At 49.5% G+C, this 17,684-nt stretch overlaps 1 protein-coding gene across 2 annotated transcripts in view; it reads right to left on the bottom strand.

Moving 5' to 3' along the window:
- NOC2L (NOC2 like nucleolar associated transcriptional repressor) overlaps window positions 1-17,684 on the bottom strand; it is an 85,281-nt gene that overhangs the window by 57,970 nt on the left and 9,627 nt on the right. For both annotated transcript variants that reach the window (XM_077250031.1, XM_077250032.1), the window contains exons 2-8: window positions 15,945-16,124; window positions 14,853-15,027; window positions 14,300-14,422; window positions 11,106-11,223; window positions 10,386-10,473; window positions 1,247-1,325; window positions 142-252 (exon numbers count right to left, since the gene is read on the bottom strand). In XM_077250031.1, the coding sequence (XP_077106146.1) occupies window positions 142-252; window positions 1,247-1,325; window positions 10,386-10,473; window positions 11,106-11,223; window positions 14,300-14,422; window positions 14,853-15,027; window positions 15,945-16,124 (874 nt within the window). The remainder of the gene's footprint in view (window positions 1-141; window positions 253-1,246; window positions 1,326-10,385; window positions 10,474-11,105; window positions 11,224-14,299; window positions 14,423-14,852; window positions 15,028-15,944; window positions 16,125-17,684) is intronic.

Here is a 17,684-nt window from a genome sequence, read left to right as displayed (position 1 = left end):
AAGTGTAGTTGGAAACTAATTGCTACATAAATGGGCAGCAATTGCAGGAGAAAAGCAGAATAACACATGATCTATACAAATCCATAGCCTATCGTACATTGCATACAGAGGCCGGACCTCCAGAGGCGGAGAAGCTCTTACCTTAAGAAGTTGTTGTGTATGTTTCGGAAAGCAGAGGTAAAAATGCACGGTGTTGTTAACGTGCTGGAGAACGGCGGCGCTGACTGTGGATTCGGTGAGGCAGTTTAGCAGCTGGAAAATAAAACACAGTTTTTGCATAAACCGTCAGCGATGTCGACAGAGCAGCCTCTTCTCTTCCGCTCTGCACTGTTGATGGGTGTCACTGCTGATGTCATGATGATTGAAAGCAGTTAGGAGGCAGGTAGCGGTCTGTCAATCAGCATAACATGAGCTGTAGTGATGAGTGAACATGATTGGAAAAGGTGTTATCTGAGCATGCTCAGGTGCTAACCGTGAGCTCGAATAATATGCTCCAGCTCCCACACCTGCATGTCTCGCGGCTGTTCGACAGCCACAACACACAAAGGGGTTGCCTGTTTGTTAGGTAATCCCTGCATGCGTTGCACCTGTCGAACAGCTGCGAGACATGCAGCCGGGGAGACTCGAACATGCTATTAAAGCTCGCCGAAGACACTGTTAGCTCCTGAGCATGCTCAGATAACACCTTATCCGAGCACAATCGCACATCACTAATCGGCAGCAATGCCCCGTCCACAGAGCAGACCGCAGGAGGAAGAACTGTCAGGAGTGGTCCATGATCGCTGTGAACTGAAAGATCGGCGCTGGGCAGAACAGGAAGGTAGTTGGCAATTTCCTCCAAGTTCTTAGTCTGTTAGGGAAAAATAAGCCAAGTCCTGGATAACCCTTATAAGCAATGTTGTCTGTCAGCATAAAAGGACTGTTCAAACCAAGCACAGGCACTCCGTGCACCCTTGGCATCGCCAGGTAGTTCAGTGCACCTTACCTTGGACCTCCCCAGCCCATAGAGTCAGACTGTCCTAAAGGTGGTGAACTTTAGCACTTTAACTTTCACACAAAAGATTGGAACTCTATCAACCCCAACTAATCCCGAAGACACCCTTATGTCGGGGCACATTAAGAAAAAAAAAATATATAGATCACGTAAAACTCCATCTGAATGAGGTCTTACTTCTTTATCATTGTTAATCTTTTATTTATTGCACAATGTGTAAACATCATAATTACGGTATAACCAGCCGGTTACCTGGATGACGGAGTTCAGATACATCTTTATGTCTAGACGAAGCTTTTTCCATAGGGCGCTGTCTGTTGGGTTCACCAGCCTAGAAATAATAAAAACACATCCGTTGTATTTATACTTCTCCATATGACGTACAATAAAGCTGCTTTTAATATGCAAAATAATTTGCGAAGACGACAACATATTAGTGGGAGAATCACACAAAAATCCATACAACAGTTTCATTTATCTGAATGGGACTTGTAGAAATCCATGCACCCGCCGCCAAAACAACCTCAGACGTACAGAACAGATTCAGCTCCAAAATGTGGCCACATGTCAACTCACCCTCACTTTTTTTTCCACTTTTGTCTTTCCGTTTTTTATAAAGAGCCATATAAACCTTTCGATTTTCCATCAGAGCTGTATTTAATTTTTCTTTTTTTTTTTTTAACGACGTGGCACCCCCACTATTTTTGATAACCAGCCAAGAGAAAGTAGACAGCTGCGGACTGATTTTCAGGCTGGGAAGGTCTATGGTTATTGGGCCCATCCGAAATTAAAAATACCAGCGCTCAGCCACCCCAGAATTTGCGCATCAGAGATGAGCCAATTCTGGCGCTTTACCCAGCTCTTCTTGATTGCCCTGGTGCGTTGAAAAATGGGGTAAAGGTAGTTGGGACAATTTGTCAAAAATCACAGCTGCCATAAGCCCCTGAGGTTAGTAATGGAGATGTCTATCAGACACCCCCCATTACTAACCTGGTAATAAAGAAAATAAAAAAAGCATTTGTTTGACACTCGGAGGCTCTGATGAGGGTTGTTGTCACTACCCATCGTCTGTGAATAGCAGTACCTTTACTGCTATTCATAGTCGCCGGAGCCAGAAATCAAGGTACATGCACTATGACAGAACTTTGTTAAATTGGTAAATGAGGGATAGTGTGGGGCAAGCTTTTATTCAAATAAAGTTTTCTTTTTTTTACCGGGTTAGTAATGAGGGTGTCTGGTTGACACCTCCATTACCAACCCCAGGGCTTGATGACAGATGTGTTATTGGGAAAATCACAGCCGACAAACTTGGTCTACCATTATCCCAACTGGAAGCGCACAAGGGCAATCGGAAAGAGTCAGGCATCTAATGTGATTCGCCATTTCTCGGATGACTGTGGGCTGGTATTTTTAGGCTGAGAAGGGCCCAATAACTAAGGAACTTCTCAGGCTGATAATATTAGCCCCCAGCTGTCTGATTTACCTCGGCTGGTTTTGAAAAATAGATGTGACTTTTTGATTGCTTGTTACAGCATTTTTATGGATTTGCGAAGACCCCCCCCCCCCCCCCCAAAAAAAAAAAAAACATTTAATTTTGAGTTTCTATAATTATTTTTTTCATTTACGTCGTTTATCGATGGTGTTAGTGGTTTCTATATTTTGACAGATTGGAATTTTTCTGAATGTGGCGATTGCATGTGTTTTTTTCATATATTTATTTCTTATGGGGTAGAAGGAGGGGGTGATTTTACCTTTTAGTGGGTTTTTTTGTATTTACTGCTCGTTAGCCCTCTTAGGGGACATGAAGATGCTATTGTCTGATCGCTTGTCTATATGCAGCGATGCCACAGCATCACTGCATATAGCAGAAATCACGGTATCCTCTGAAGCCCGGCTTTAGGCAGGATTTCAAAGGCGCTCTGTAATGACAAGCACGGGGGTCATCAGTTGACCCCCAGGTGACAAGGCAACCCATCGGCGACCTGCAAAATTTGTTACAGGAGTGCCGTTGGGCAAAGAGAATGATGCGCACGCATTCCGGCGTGTGATAAATGCCGCTGTCAGAGAATGACAAAGGCATTTAAACAGGTTAAAAATAGCAGGCAGACCACCACTCCACGCGCTATTGTTAGGAGCAGGTCCTGGCTGTAATAACTCCATTATCTGCAGGGTATGAGGCAGACTAGCTGCCTAAGCGCGCTCCAAACACACGCTTCCGATTTGAGCTGTACATGTACGGCGGATGTCATGAAGAGTTAAAAAAGGAGATTTTTGTGTACTCACCATAAAATCTCTTTCTCTTAGCCTCTCATTGGGGGACACAGGACCATGGGTGTTATGCTGCTATCCACTAGGAGGCGACACTATGCATAATCTGAAAAAGATTAACTGTGGCTCCTCCTGTGCAGTATACACCCCTGGACGGCATCAGCCTTCTCCAGTTTTGTGCAAAAGCAGTAGGAGGAACGTAACATGAATAACATAATTATGCCTGTAAGAAGGCAACTATGTAACATGAATAACATAATTATGCCTGTAAGAAGGCAACTATGTACGAGCTCAAGAAAACAATATGAGAACTCAACAGTTACAACGGCCCGGAAAGGGCAACAGGGTGGGAGCTGTGTCCCCCAATGAGAGGCTAAGAGAAAGAGATTTTACAGTGAGTACACAAAAATCTCCTTTACTCTGTCGCCTCATTGGGGGACACAGGACCATGGGACGTCCTAAAGCAGTCCCTGGGTGGGAAGCAATGGACGAATATTGTGCAGACAGACCCCTATACTTAGGGCACCGCCGCCTGCAGGACACATCTACCCAGGCTCGCGTCCGCTGAGGACTGGGTATGAACCCTGTAGTGTTTAGTAAACGTGTGTAAGCTAGTCCAAGTGGCCGCCTTACACACTTGTTGTGCCGAAGCCTGGTGCCGAATGGCCCAGGAGGCCCCTACCGCCCGTGTAGTGTGTGCCGTAATACCGGCTGGAAGAGGAGAATTCTTAAGGCGGTAGGCCTCTTGTATGGTGGATTTGATCCACCTGGCAAGGGTAGCTTTGGAAGCTGGCAGACCCTTGTGGCCGCCTTCCGGAAGGAGGAAAAGAGAATCAGACCTCCGGAAGGACGCAGTCCTAGACACGTATATTCGCAATGCCCTGATAAGGTCAAGCGTATGCAGAGCCTTCTCCACTCTATGAACCGGAACCGGACAAAGGGATGGTAGTGAAATTTCCTCATTGAGGTGGCAGTCGGACACAACCTTCGGAAGGAAGGATGGGACCGTACGAAGAACTACCTTGTCCTGGTGAAAAGCCAGGAAGGGCCGTCTGCAGGAGAGTGCTGTCAGTTCAGACACCCTGCGTAGCGAGGCGATTGCCACCAGGAAAACCACCTTCTGGGAAAGAAGACGGAGCGGGACCTCCTTAAGGGGTTCGAAGGGTGGTTCCTGCAATGCTGTCAGGACCAGGTTGAGGTCCCACGTTTCTAGTGGTCGTCTGTAGGGGGGAACCAAATCGGGAAACCCCCTGAAGGAAAGTCCTTACTTGCGGCTTGGTAGCAATGCACCTTTGAAAAAGCACTGAGAGGGCTGACACCTGGCTCTTAAGCGAGCCCAATGACAGCCTGGCCTCCAGACCCGATTGGAGAAAACCAAGTACTTTGGGTAGGGAATAAGGGAGTGGGATCTGGCCACGAGATTCGCACCAGGTAAAGAAAGCTTTCCAGGTACGGTAATAAATCTTGGCAGACGCTGGTTTCCGTGCTCTGATCATGGTTCCAATGACGTCCGTCGAGAGCCCTGCCTGGGTTAGAACCCAGGTCTCAAGGGCCACGCCGTCAAATTGAGAGCCCCTGAGTTCTGGTGGTAGAACGGGCCTTGTGATAGAAGATCGTGGCGGTCGGGGAGATGCCAGGGGGCGTCTGCTGTGAGTTGTACGATGTCGGCGTACCATGTGCGTCTGGGCCAGTCCGGTGCAATTAGGATGGTTGGAACTCCCTCTTGTTTGATCTTCCTCACCACTCTGGATATCAGGGGGAGAGATGGAAAAATATACAGAAGCTGGAACTGGGTCCAGTCCTGAACCAGAGCATCTGCTCCGAGCGACCGCGGATCGTGTGTTCTGGCCATGAAGTTGGAGACCTTGGCATTGAAGTGGGATGCCATTAGGTCCACATCCGGGGTCCCCCAGCGGAGACAGATCTGTTGAAAAATTTCGGGATGGAGAGACCACTCTCCCGAGTCTATTCCTTGTCGGTTGAGGAAGTCTGCTTCCCAGTTTTCCACACTCGGAATGTGGACCGCCAAAAGAACCGATCCTGTGTCCTCCGCCCAGCGGAGGATGTGTGACACTTCTCGCATCGCCTGGGTACTGCGGGTCCCCCCTTGGTGATTCACATATGCCACAGCCGTGGCATTGTCCGACTGTATTCTGATGTGAGAGGCTGCCAGTAAGTGATGGAAGGCCCTCAATGCCAGAAGGATGGCACGAATTTCCAGGATGTTGATGGGCATGGTCGCTTCCACTGGGGACCACTTGCCCTGTGCCCTGTGGTGTAGGTGCACCGCACCCCAACCAGTCAGGCTCGCGTCGGTGGTCAGAACCTTCCATTGACCTGTGAGAAAGGATTTCCCCTTTGCTAGCGAGGTTGGCTTGAGCCACCAGTGCAGGGACTTCCTGGTTGACGACGTTAGCTGGAACTCCCTGTCGAGAGAAAAGGGATTCCTGTCCCAGGACTTGAGAATGGCTAGTTGGAGAGGTCTGAGGTGAAACTGGGCAAATGGGACAGCTATTGCTGCTGCCATCTTGCTGAGGACTCTCATGGCAAACTGGAGAGATCGAGGGGGTTTGCGGAGGAGGGTGCGAACTGCTAGTCGGAGAGCCAGTGCCTTGTCCTTGGGAAGGAGCACTAGACCCCTGGAGGTGTTGAATAACATTCCCAGGAAGGTCAGGGACTGACTCGGGGTTGGTGATGACTTTTGTAGGTTGATTAACCAGCCCATGCGACTGACAGTATCGGTTGTGATTGAGACGCTGAGCTCGCAGTCCTTGAAGGTGGGAGCCTTGATGAGTAGATCGTCCAGGTATGGAACGACTACTATGCCTCTGGAGTGCAGGACGTCCATGGTGGCTGCCATGACCTTGGTGAACACTCTGGGAGCCGTGGCAAGTCCGAAAGGGAGAGCCACGAATTGGTAGTGGTCCTGGCCTATTGCCAACCTGAGAAACCTCTGATGGGCATGTGCAATGGGTATATGCAGGTATGCGTCTTGTATGTCTATGGAGGCGAGATATTCTCCCTTCTCCATGGATGCAATGATGGACCGAATGGACTCCATGCGGAAATGACGGACCCGTACATATTTGCTGAGCTGTTTTAGATCTAGTATGGGCCGTACGCTGCCTCCTTTCTTGGGAACTACGAACAGATTGGAGTAGAACCCTCGGAAGCGGTCGGTCGTGGGTACCGGTACTATGACTCCGGCTTGAAAAAGCGAGGAGACCGCTTGGTGGTAGGCACGAGCCTTGGCTGGCGGTTTTGGGGGGACAGAGAGGAAGAATCGGTCCGGTGGGTTGGAGGTGAAGTCTATTTTACATCCGGAAGACACTAGTTCCATGACCCACCTGTCTTCTGTAATAGGCAGCCAGACTTGATGAAAGAGCAGAAGTCGGCCGCCTACTGGTGTGGTGTCTTCCGGAGTCCGTGAGTCATGATGAGGAGAAAGTCTGAGATTTTCCTCCTCTGAGCTTAGGCTGGCCTGCTTTTGACTGCCAGGTCTTGTCCGACCTTTGCGTCGATCGTGAGTTGTCCCTGCGTGGGGAACGGTTACGATTTTGTGCTGGACGCGAAATGGACCAGCCGGAGGAATTCCGAAAGGATCGGAATCGAGTTTGGCTACGCTTCTTGTAAGTGCGTTTAGGTTTCAGTTGGGGAAGAGAAGTACTCTTACCCCCGGTGGCGTTGGATATCATAGTGTCCAAGTGTTCACCGAAAAGTCTCCTACTGAGGTAGGGGAGGTGCGTGAGGGACTTCTTTGAGGCTGCGTCCGCTTTCCATTCCCACAGCCAGAGGATACGCCGAATCGTGATGGCGTTTGATGCTATCCCCGCTACTCCCCTTGCTGAATCCAGAGCTGCATGGAGCATGTAGTCTGCTACAACTGCTATTTGAACCGCTTGGTCCGACAGCTCAGGAGCGGATGCTTGGAGAGCTTGTAAATTCTTTGCCCAGGCCAGAATGGCCTTGGCAGCCCAAACTTAGGCGAACGCGGGAGCCAGGGATGCCCCTGCTGCCTCGAAAATACAACGAGCCATGCGTTCTACCTGCCGGTCTGCTGCGTCCCTGAGGGTTGAGCTATCTGGCAGTGAAAGGAGGGTCTGTGCTGCTAGTCTAGAGACTGGGGGGTCCACTTCAGGTGGATCTGTCCATTCCTTGGTGTCCTTCTGTGGGAAGGGGTACCTCGCCTCCAGATATTTGCGATTAGCAAATTTTTTCTCAGGCTGTGAGAGCTGCTTTTTAAGGATCGCCTTAAACTCTGGGTGGTTAGAGAAAACCTTAGGCGGCTTCAGAGGTCCTTCAAAGGAAATCTTATGTTCTGGGGCCTCTGGTGGCGGATCAGAAACGTCCAGCACCCGATGGATGGATGAAATTATGTCCTCAACTAGCGCTGTATTGCTAGGAGGGATTGGGATCAGGGACCCCTCCGTGTCTCTGTCTGAGTCAGAGTCACAGATGCCTTCCGAATCCTGTGTATCACTGAGGCGTCCCCTGCTGAGTGGGCTGGGGAGGAGGCCTTCTCTGGTCGGGGATTGCGGAGATCTGCATTGTCTGTCCTTGGAATGGGACGGTCTAGATGACCTGGAGCTACGGTGTCTCTCCCTAGAGGGGGATGACCGTGTGCTATGGGATGACGCAGATGGACTTGATCTATGGGTCCGCTTGCGTCCTGACCTAGACGTGGATGTGCCAGGGTCATCTTGTTCCCGAGTCAAGCTCTCCCTTTGCTGGGTAACGGTCATAGCCGGGGCATGACCCTGCAGAGCCTGAAGCAATGTGGAGGTTAGGTTATCTATAGACTGCGTCATAGATTACGATATCTGAGAAGCCCATTCCGGCGTGGCATTAGACACCGAGGCATTGGCAGGGGCTTCTTGGGGCTCTGACACATTAGTTTGTATACAGTTCTGACAATGCGGGTACATGCTACTACTGGGGAGAGCGGTCCCGCAGGCTGTGCAGAATGCATAATAGCAGTTCTGCCTGGTTCTTCTCTTGGACCTTGAGCCCAGCATAGTGCACAGAGTGCAGAAGTGCTGCCAGCAGAGGACCTTACAGGGGTAGAGAAACCTATAGGGGAGCCTTATAGGTAATATGGATTCACAGCTGAGTAAAAAACCCAGCTGTGATCTTACCCCACCAGTGTGCCCCTAGGTCCAGCGCCGAAGATCCACAGTCCTGTGCCCCCCCGGAGACTGGCTGCCTGGTCCTGGTCCTGCAGACCGGGAGATGCAGGGTTAATCTGCAGCCGAAAATGGCTGCTGAGACAGAGAGGAAAGGAGGAGAAGGGGGCGGAGCTGGAAAAAGGCGGCAAGGCTGTGTAAAAACGCGCCCTTTCTGTCTCGATCCACCCCCTTTATGACACTTTAGAGTGTCATATTTGTCATCCGGCGGGCGGGCCGGGGGGGCGGAGAGGAGGCGGCAGCTTCAGCTAGGCCGAAGCCGGGGCCTAAATTAGATGCCTGAGGCCCAGAAGGGCTCCAGGCCGGCGCGAAAGTCCGGGAGGGGGCCGGATGTGAACCGGACCCCTCCGGATTTAAAGGCAGGATGGCGGTGGGGCTATAAGCGGAAGGGGGAGCCCGGTAGGGGTCTCCCTGAGGCAGTATAGAGCTGGTGCTGCCGCAGAGACAGGGGCACAGGGAGCCCTGTGTCTGTATGTGCCATGCCTGCCAGCACTCCCCCCGGCCCCAACAGGAGCCTGCAGCTGGGCTGGGGTCCCTGGATGCAGGCGCAGTGTGCTGGCCCATTGCTGTGAGCTGTAGAATGCTGCCTGTACAGGCCCTACCTGAGGCGTCTCAACCCAATACCCCCAGAGGGGGATAGGGAGGGTGCTGTTGTCACCTTCAGGGGCCTTTATCCTCGCCTCGACCTCAACCCAGAAACCAAAAGGAATTGGGGAAGGAGGGGGGGGGGGGGTCTCGACTTCGAACCAGCACCCGAGGGACTGAGGAAGGAGCAACATGGGGAATAGCCATCTCTACTTCAACTGGGCACCCCATAATAGGGGGCCGAGAAAGGAGCCATGCCGGGAGTCTCACGGGAGACCCTCTTTTCTTCATCTGTAATCCCGTCGGAAAAAACGGAGTAAAAATCTTTTAGGTGTGCCTCCTATGCAACACTAAGCAAAAACTGGAGAAGGCTGATGCCGTCCAGGGGTGTATACTGCACAGGAGGAGCCACAGTTAATCTTTTTCAGATTATGCATAGTGTCGCCTCCTAGTGGACAGCAGCATAACACCCATGGTCCTGTGACCCCCAATGAGGCGACAGAGTAAATACATTTCTTTTTAGTCCTTCTAGAGGACAAGAAGCTGATGCTCATTATATCCCTTCTAATATACACTGTAATGACAGTATTACAGTACATTATCAAAACCCCCTATTACAATGGCAGCCTTATAGTACAGGAAAAAGGGCACCATGTGGAGATCCACCAGAACAGCGCAAACCTAAATGCTGCAGACAGAGATTGCTTATATTAAGGTATGTGCACACAACTTTTTTACTTTTTATCTCACACACACACACACACACACACACACACACACACACACACTCCTTTACAGGAGAAAGAAGCTTCAGCAGACTTTTTTTTGCATCTTTCTATTCGTTTCTTTGCTTGACGATTTTGACCTCAGGAGGTCTGAGCATTTTTTGGGCTGTACTATATTGTGGTTTCCAGACTTTTTTTTCTTTTCTTTTCTACTGTGAAACCGCTCTTAAACATAAGCAGGAGTCTTCTGATCTTTATGATTGACTCTTACTGCAAGCATAAAGCACCTTCAAATCAGAAGCCGCCTGCAGAATGGCCGCGTCACTTCTTTTAGCCGCTCGGCATCTTTTGAAACCTGAAGTGGTTTAAAAGACCCTCAAAAAGATTGAGCATCTCAACGGCAAGTCGCTCTTACATAAAGATGCCGACGTTTGTTCTTTTGAGCGCTTTTTCAGGAAGGTTACGGAGCAGACCCACTTGAGGACGTGGTGTGCAAATACACCAACCCCTGCCTTGTGTGGAGCAGAGCAAGCTCCCGAGACGGCTCCATATACCAGCATCAGTTCCAAGTCAAATGTATAAGTCAAGGAGGGGGTAAGAATTAAACAAAAACACCATTTGAACACTTACTTTGTCCCCTTTGCTGGTTTCAGCTGAAGCTTTTTCTCAAGGAGCACGAACAGGTCTTTAATGCAGAATGTGACCAGAGCATTGAACACTACGGAGAAGAAATACATTAGTCAATAGCCTGATAAAAGACCACAAAGTCAGGAGAAAGGCTCCAGGAGGTTCTTTCCTACACGCAACCTCCGATCCTCACAAGATCTCCTTCTCTACTCCCCTCTTATCTCCTCTTCCCACAATCGTATACAAGATTTCTCTCGCGTATCACCCCTACTCTGGAACCCTCTACCACAACACATCAGACTCTCGCCCACCATCGAAACCTTCAAAAAGAATCTGAAGACTCACCTCTTCCGACAAGCCTACAACCTGCAGTAACCACCGATCGACCAAACCGCTGCATGACCAGCTCTACCCTCACCTACTGTATTCTCACCCATCCCTTGTAGATTGTGAGCCTTCGCGGGCAGGGTCCTCTCTCCTGCTGTACCAGTTATGACTTGTATTGTTCAAGATTATTGTACTTGTTTTTATTATGTATACCCCTCCTCACTTGTAAAGCGCCATGGAATAAATGGCGCTATAACAATAAATAAATAATAATAATAATAATAATAATAGGAGTTAGGAGACACATCCAAAAACTATGTGGGCTCATTAGTAAAAGAAAATCATTTCTATGGATCCCAGGTATTCTACACAACAGGAAAAAGTTCTGGTCCTCACCTGCAGTGTCGGCGACCTTGAATTTACTGGGATCACCGCCTTCTTCTCCTTGTGTGGTGGCCACAGCGGCTTTAAAAGCTTGGGCAATTTCATGAAAGAGTCTTGGCCGGAGATCAACCTGAGCACAAACAAAAGCGATGGCAATCACTTCACAGAACTCGAGCATTATATTGTATTAAAATAAATAAAATCATGCTTTCTGTGGTCAGGGTACAATGAATCTGTCAACAGGGTCCCGCTAAAAAGTTGTCTAGTGATGAGTGAACGTGCATGGATAAGGTTATCTGAGCATATTCAGGTGCTGCCCAAGTGACTTCGGCGTGCTCGAATAAATATGTTCGAGTACCCGTGGTTGCATGTCTCGTGGCTGTTTGACAGCTGCAACCAGGGCTGGACTGGCCATCGGGCACTTCTGGCAAATGCCAGAAGGGCCGGTGCCAGTAGTGGGCCGCTGCACTCTCCCCCCCCCCCTCCCCCCGCCAGTGCCGCCGCTTTCAACTATACAGTTAAATGCAATGATGGAGGAGAGAGCGTCTGCTGACGCTTCCTCTCCCATCATTCCCCGCTCTGCCTCTGACACTGCAGGTGCGCGATGACGTCATATCATCACGCACCTGCTGTGTCCCGGGCAGACTGCAGCTGCCGAGACAGGTGCAGGGAGCAGAACATGCAAGAGGAGAGGTAAGGAGAGTTTTTTGTTTGTTTGTTTTTTACTGGACTGTAGGGCGGGGGGGTAATGGGAGGAGGAGGAGAGATGAGATGTGGGCTGTGCTGTATATACTACCGTGTGGGCTGTGCTGTATATACTACCGTGTGGGCTGTGCTGTATATACTACCGTGTGGGCTGTGCTGTATATACTACCGTGTGGGCTGTGCTGTATATACTACCGTGTGGGCTGTGCTGTATATACTACCGTGTGGGCTGGGCTGTATATACTACCGTGTGGGCTGGGCTGTATATACTACCGTGTGGGCTGGGCTGTATATACTACCGTGTGGGCTGGGCTGTATATACTACCGTGTGGGCTGGGCTGTATATACTACCGTGTGGGCTGTGCTGTATACTGTGTGGGCTGTGCTGTATACTACTACGCAGGCAGTGCTGTATACTACCACGCAGGCAGTGCTGCATACTACTACGCGGGCTGTGCTGTATACTACTACGCTGGCTGTGCTGTATACTACTACGCTGGCTGTGCTGTATACTACTACGCTGGCTGTGCTGTATACTACTACGCTGGCTGTGCTGTATACTACTACGCTGGCTGTGCTGTATACTACTACGCTGGCTGTGCTGTATACTACTACGCTGGCTGTGCTGTATACTACTACGCTGGCTGTGCTGTATACTACTACGCTGGCTGTGCTGTATACTACTACGCTGGCTGTGCTGTATACTACTACGCTGGCTGTGCTGTATACTACTACACGGGCTGTGCTATATACTATGCGGGTTGTGCTATATACTATGGGGGGTATATTATATTCTATGGGGGAGGCCGTGTTATATACTATGTGGCTATGCTATATACTATTGCGGGGGTATATTATATTCTATGGGGGAGGCTGTGTTATATACTATGGGGGGTATATTATATTCTATGGGGGAGGCTGTCTTATATACTATGGGGGGCTACATTATATATTATGGGGAGGTGGGCTGTATTATATACTATGGGGGGCTGTATTACATTTTATGAGGGATGATTGCATCATACTCTTTGATGGGGCTGCATTATATTCTATGGGGAGGTGGGCTGTATTCTATTCTATGCGGGGCTACATTATATTCTATGGGGGGCTGGATTATATTTATATTCTATGAGGGGTGATTGCATCATACTCTGAGGGGGCTGCATTAAACTATGAGGGGGGCTGCATTATATTCTATGGGGGATTACATTATACTCTGGGGTGGCTGCATTATACTCTGTAGGGTGGTGGCTGCATTATACTGTATGTGCGCTGCATTATACTGTATCAAGGACTATGGGGAATACGTTATACTATATGAAGAACTATTGGGTGCATTATAATATGGGAAGTGAATTGTACTACATGGATGACTATGGTGGTGCATTATACTATATGGAGGACTATGAGGAGTGCATTATACTATGTGGAGGACTGAGCTGTGTATTTTAATATATGGAGGACTATAGGGAGTGTATTATACTATATGGAGGACTGTGGTGCACATTATAATATATTGAGGACTATGGGGTGTATTATACTAAACAAGTATAATGCTGCATATTGAGATTGCTTTTGCCAGAACAAAAATCCTTGTTCTCTGCACCACATCGCCAGTGTAAACTGTAGATTTGCTGCTGATAACATGATACTGTATGGTGATCTGTTAGTGATCTATTAGTGATCGTTCTGTCCCATCATTCTTTCTCAGACGGTGGAAAGAGGCCGGGAAACAAGTGTTGAACAACTTCAATATTGTCGATCAAACTCATTTAGCGGCCTGAACTCAGCGCATGTAAATACAACCGAAATGCTTTTGTGTGATGTGCAATATGTTAGCATTTGGGGCCCCATTTTAAACTTTGCCTAGGGCCCCACTTTGCCTAAACCGGCCCTGCCTACAAGTGTACAAAGATATTATACAGTCACCATGTGACAAGTGGGCCTGTGTAACTTCAAATGCCAGGGCTCAATTTTAGTCCCAGTCCGGCCCTGGCTGCAACACATACAGAGATTGCCTAACAGACTATTCATGCATGTGTTGCAGCTGTCTAACAGCCGTGAGACATGCAGCCGCAAGGACTCGAATATGCCAAAGTCATCCGGTTAGCTCCGGAGCCTGGTCAGATAACACCTTATCCGAGCACATTGGCTCAACACTAGAGTTGTCTACTAGCGGACACCTCCAGGATAGGCGTCTCTTCTCCATTACTCAGCACCCAGTAATTTGCCGATCTGCGTGGACTCAACATCTGTTGGGGGCTTCACGAGCGGCCACTGATCAGCTGTACAGATCGCATTGTTTGTGCCATGAAAAACACTTCAGAGCTATAAAGGTATTTATGGTACATCTTGGGGATTTGCCAGAAATGTCTACAATCCAATTTGCCAAGCCCGTGTTAGAACATAGCTGAAATCATCGCCCATGTAGATATAGTAGTTTTAACAATGAAGGAAAGGTAAAGGTGTAATATACATAACTCATGTGAAAAGTTACACACCTTGATTTCTGCTTTCCATGCTTGCACCATTTTCAAAGTAACGATGATCTGATCAAGTTTTTTCTTCTTCTTATCATCATCGTTTTCTTCATCGCCATCTTCATCATCGTCGTCACTTGCTTCCTAAAACAGAAAATAAGAGTCGTATCCTTAAGAAGGCTTCATTTCTGCAAACATGAGAGAGCATGAAAGCAAATTTAGCCACAACGCTTCTGCACCGAGATCTTCTAAAAATCTTGCAAAAACACCACAATAATTACACCCCCCCCCCCCCCCCCCCCGATCAAGCTCAATTCACACCTCACACTACAGATAGAAGCTGGGTATATTCCCAATTGTAAACCTCTGACATGTCCATAGCCCCCCGACACGCTCATACCTTCTCCCCCACCATATAGTAGTATCACTATAATACCAGAATTTGCGGGTTTGACTGATGCAACCCAGCGATCGCCTCCTGTCGAATGTGGTTATAAAATGCAGTTGGACGCCAAAGGGGATGGGGTTTCCAAATATTTTGCAGAAGGATGGTGGATTAAACCTCTGTACTAACCTCCAGGTGGTCAGGGAGCTGGTGAAGAGCCCCTTCTTCATCTGAAGAATCGGAGTCGTCGAAGTTCAAGAGACTTTGGTCATTGTCTTTAAGGAAATTGTAAAACTCTGGGTCTTTTTCTTTAAGGCGAGAGAGTTGGTCCTTGTGTTCAGAAGCTTTGCCTTTCTTTAACTTCCTTTATAATAACAAAACAATTTTGTAGAGTTATTGTACAGACTCATATTAAATACGTTTTTTCCAATATTTATTTAGAACACAAAGGCCAGCAGAGGAGGAAGCGGGCCGTGCGCCAGGAGGAGCGGCGGCAGCAGGGGGGGGAAGAGGGCCGTGCGCCAGGAGGAGCGGCGGCAGCAGGGGGGGGGGGAAGAGGGCCGTGCGCCAGGAGGAGCGGCGGCAGCAGGGGGGGGGGAAGAGGGCCGTGCGCCAGGAGGAGCGGCGGCAGCAGGGGGGGGGGGGGGGGGGGGGGAAGAGGGCCGTGCGCCAGGAGGAGCGGCGGCAGCAGGGGGGGGGGAAGAGGGCCGTGCGCCAGGAGGAGCGGCGGCAGCAGGGGGGGGAAGAGGGCCGTGCGCCAGGAGGAGCGGCGGCAGCAGAGGGAAGAGGGCCGTGCGCCAGGAGGAGCGGCGGCAGCAGAGGGAAGAGGGCCGTGCGCCAGGAGGAGCAGCGGCAGCAGAGGGAAGAGGGCCATGTGGCAGGAGGAGCGGCAGCAGGAGTAAGCGGGCCTTGCGGCAGGAGGAGCAGCAGCAGGGGAAGCGGACGTTGTGGCAGGAGGAGCGACAGCAGGGGTAAGCGGGCTGTGCGACAGGAGGAGCGGCAGCAGGGGTAAGAGGGCAGTGTGCCAGGAGAAGAGGCAGCAGTGGACGCGGGCAGTGTGGAAGGAGCAGCAGCAGGGGAAGTAGACGGTGCGGCAAGAGAGAGGTAAGAAATTATTTAGTTCTCTCCATTCTGGGTATATATTTTTTTAAGCTTTATGGTCAGAGAGGGCAGCGTAACTTTACATTTTTACGTTCATATCACCCAGTACCACAATTAATATCCGACCTCCAGAAGGCAGAACAGTGATCATAAGTATCGTCTCGCCATACGAGCACTTACATCTTCCCATTGGTAGTCGCTGCGGCCTCCAATTCCGTTGTCTTCTTCTTCGTCTTCAGCTTTTTTACCTTCTTGCTTTTCATCTCCTTCTTGGATACGTCGATCTCATTCTCGGCAGAATCACCGTCTGAATCAAAGCCGGTTGTCAGGAATTCATCGACACTCAGCTGAGCAAGTTTTCTAATTGGGAGAAAAAAAATGCAGAGTTCACCATCAGTACAAAGTTGAGCGGAGAGATTGCCACCAATGATGAAAAGTAAGCCCCCCGCACAGAACAGATGGCCGTTCACCGGACCCTCATGTCTGCGGACTCCCCCATACTTAGTGTGGTGGATTTTCTCACCAAGAACAAAGGGATCGGCGGTCCGAAATCAGATGTGCCAAATCCTCCTCTCCCCGAGGACCCCCCATACACATTAGACCATTGGCCGCGCTCGCTGACATCAGTCTTACGTGTATGGGGGGCTTTAGCTGGAGCCAGTTCTGTGCTACATGTGAGTCACGCATACGCCAGCTCACCCGATTGCAGCTTCCTGGATATTCGGGCACTGGAATCACCACTCTTGCCTCATGTGGCCAATCAAAAGAAAAGGGATTTTCCAGTTGCTTTTCAGATAAGTCCCCTTTCACACATTAGTTTTTTGCCGTCACTCAAAATCAGTTAGCTTGACGGATCAGTTGCAGATTGTGAAAAACTGATGCGACTGATCCGTTTTTTCTCCAGATCCAACTAGCAGATCTGGCTAATTGGATCCTAAACTTAAAAAAAAAAAAAAAAAACCTGGAGCATGCTCAGTTTAAAAAAAATGGAATCTGTTGCCGGATTCCATCATTTGATGGTTCCGGCGCCCATAGGCTTCCATTCGAGCAAACGACGGACGGCGACAGATCCGTCGTCGCTGTCTGTTTTTTCTACATATACAGAAAACGTTACTTTGTCCGTTCTTTCCGGCCGCCGGACAAACAATTTTCGACGGATCCGGGGAAAGACGGATGAAACGTGAGGCCATCATTCGCAATCCGTCGCTAATACAAGTCTATGAGAAAAACACAGATCCAGCGGCATCAGTCGCCAGATCTGTTTTGTTTGTTTTTTCAAAATTCGACGGATTGCGACTGATGGCAAAAAAAACTGTGTGTGAAAGGGGCCTAAAAAAAAAGATTCAAAAAGTGACAACACCAAGGATCCTGGAACATCCGAGAAATAGGAGATAGATTTAGTCTGAAACATGTAGGAAACTACCGTAAGTCCAACATTTATTAAGGATTAGGCCACTCACTGCAGGGATCGCATGACCGCTGCAGCCAGTGATGTCAGTACATATGGCATAAGACTGGAGAGGCCAGTGATTGGTTGCAGCGATCATGTATGGAGTGAATTTGAGCAAACACATTACATACCAAAGTCTAAGACTCCTCATCAGAGGGGTCAAACAAAAGTATCTGTACCCCAACCTCTGTTTCCTGGGGCGGTCCGGAGCCCCCCGTACAAGCTAGATGGAGGATGACTTATGTGATATCCAGTGGGGAGCGGCGCGGTGGGGTGACCGCAGGTTGGATTCAACTCGTACCAGCTGTTGGGAATGATTTCAGGGCTCGTCCCTTTCATGGTGGGTAGATGTGGCCCCGCACCTATAGAACAGGCCCTGCTGATGATGGAGGAGGCCTCCCAGCAATTACAGGACGGGCTACCGCCAGGGACAGAGGAGGCGCCCAGCACCTATAGAACGGGCCCCCACG

Source organism: Ranitomeya variabilis, chromosome 4 (genome assembly GCF_051348905.1).
Source record: "Ranitomeya variabilis isolate aRanVar5 chromosome 4, aRanVar5.hap1, whole genome shotgun sequence".
Taxonomy (NCBI): Eukaryota; Metazoa; Chordata; class Amphibia; order Anura; family Dendrobatidae; genus Ranitomeya; species Ranitomeya variabilis.
The sequence above is the reverse complement of the archived record's forward strand: the minus strand, read 5'-3'. Positions and strand labels throughout refer to the sequence as shown.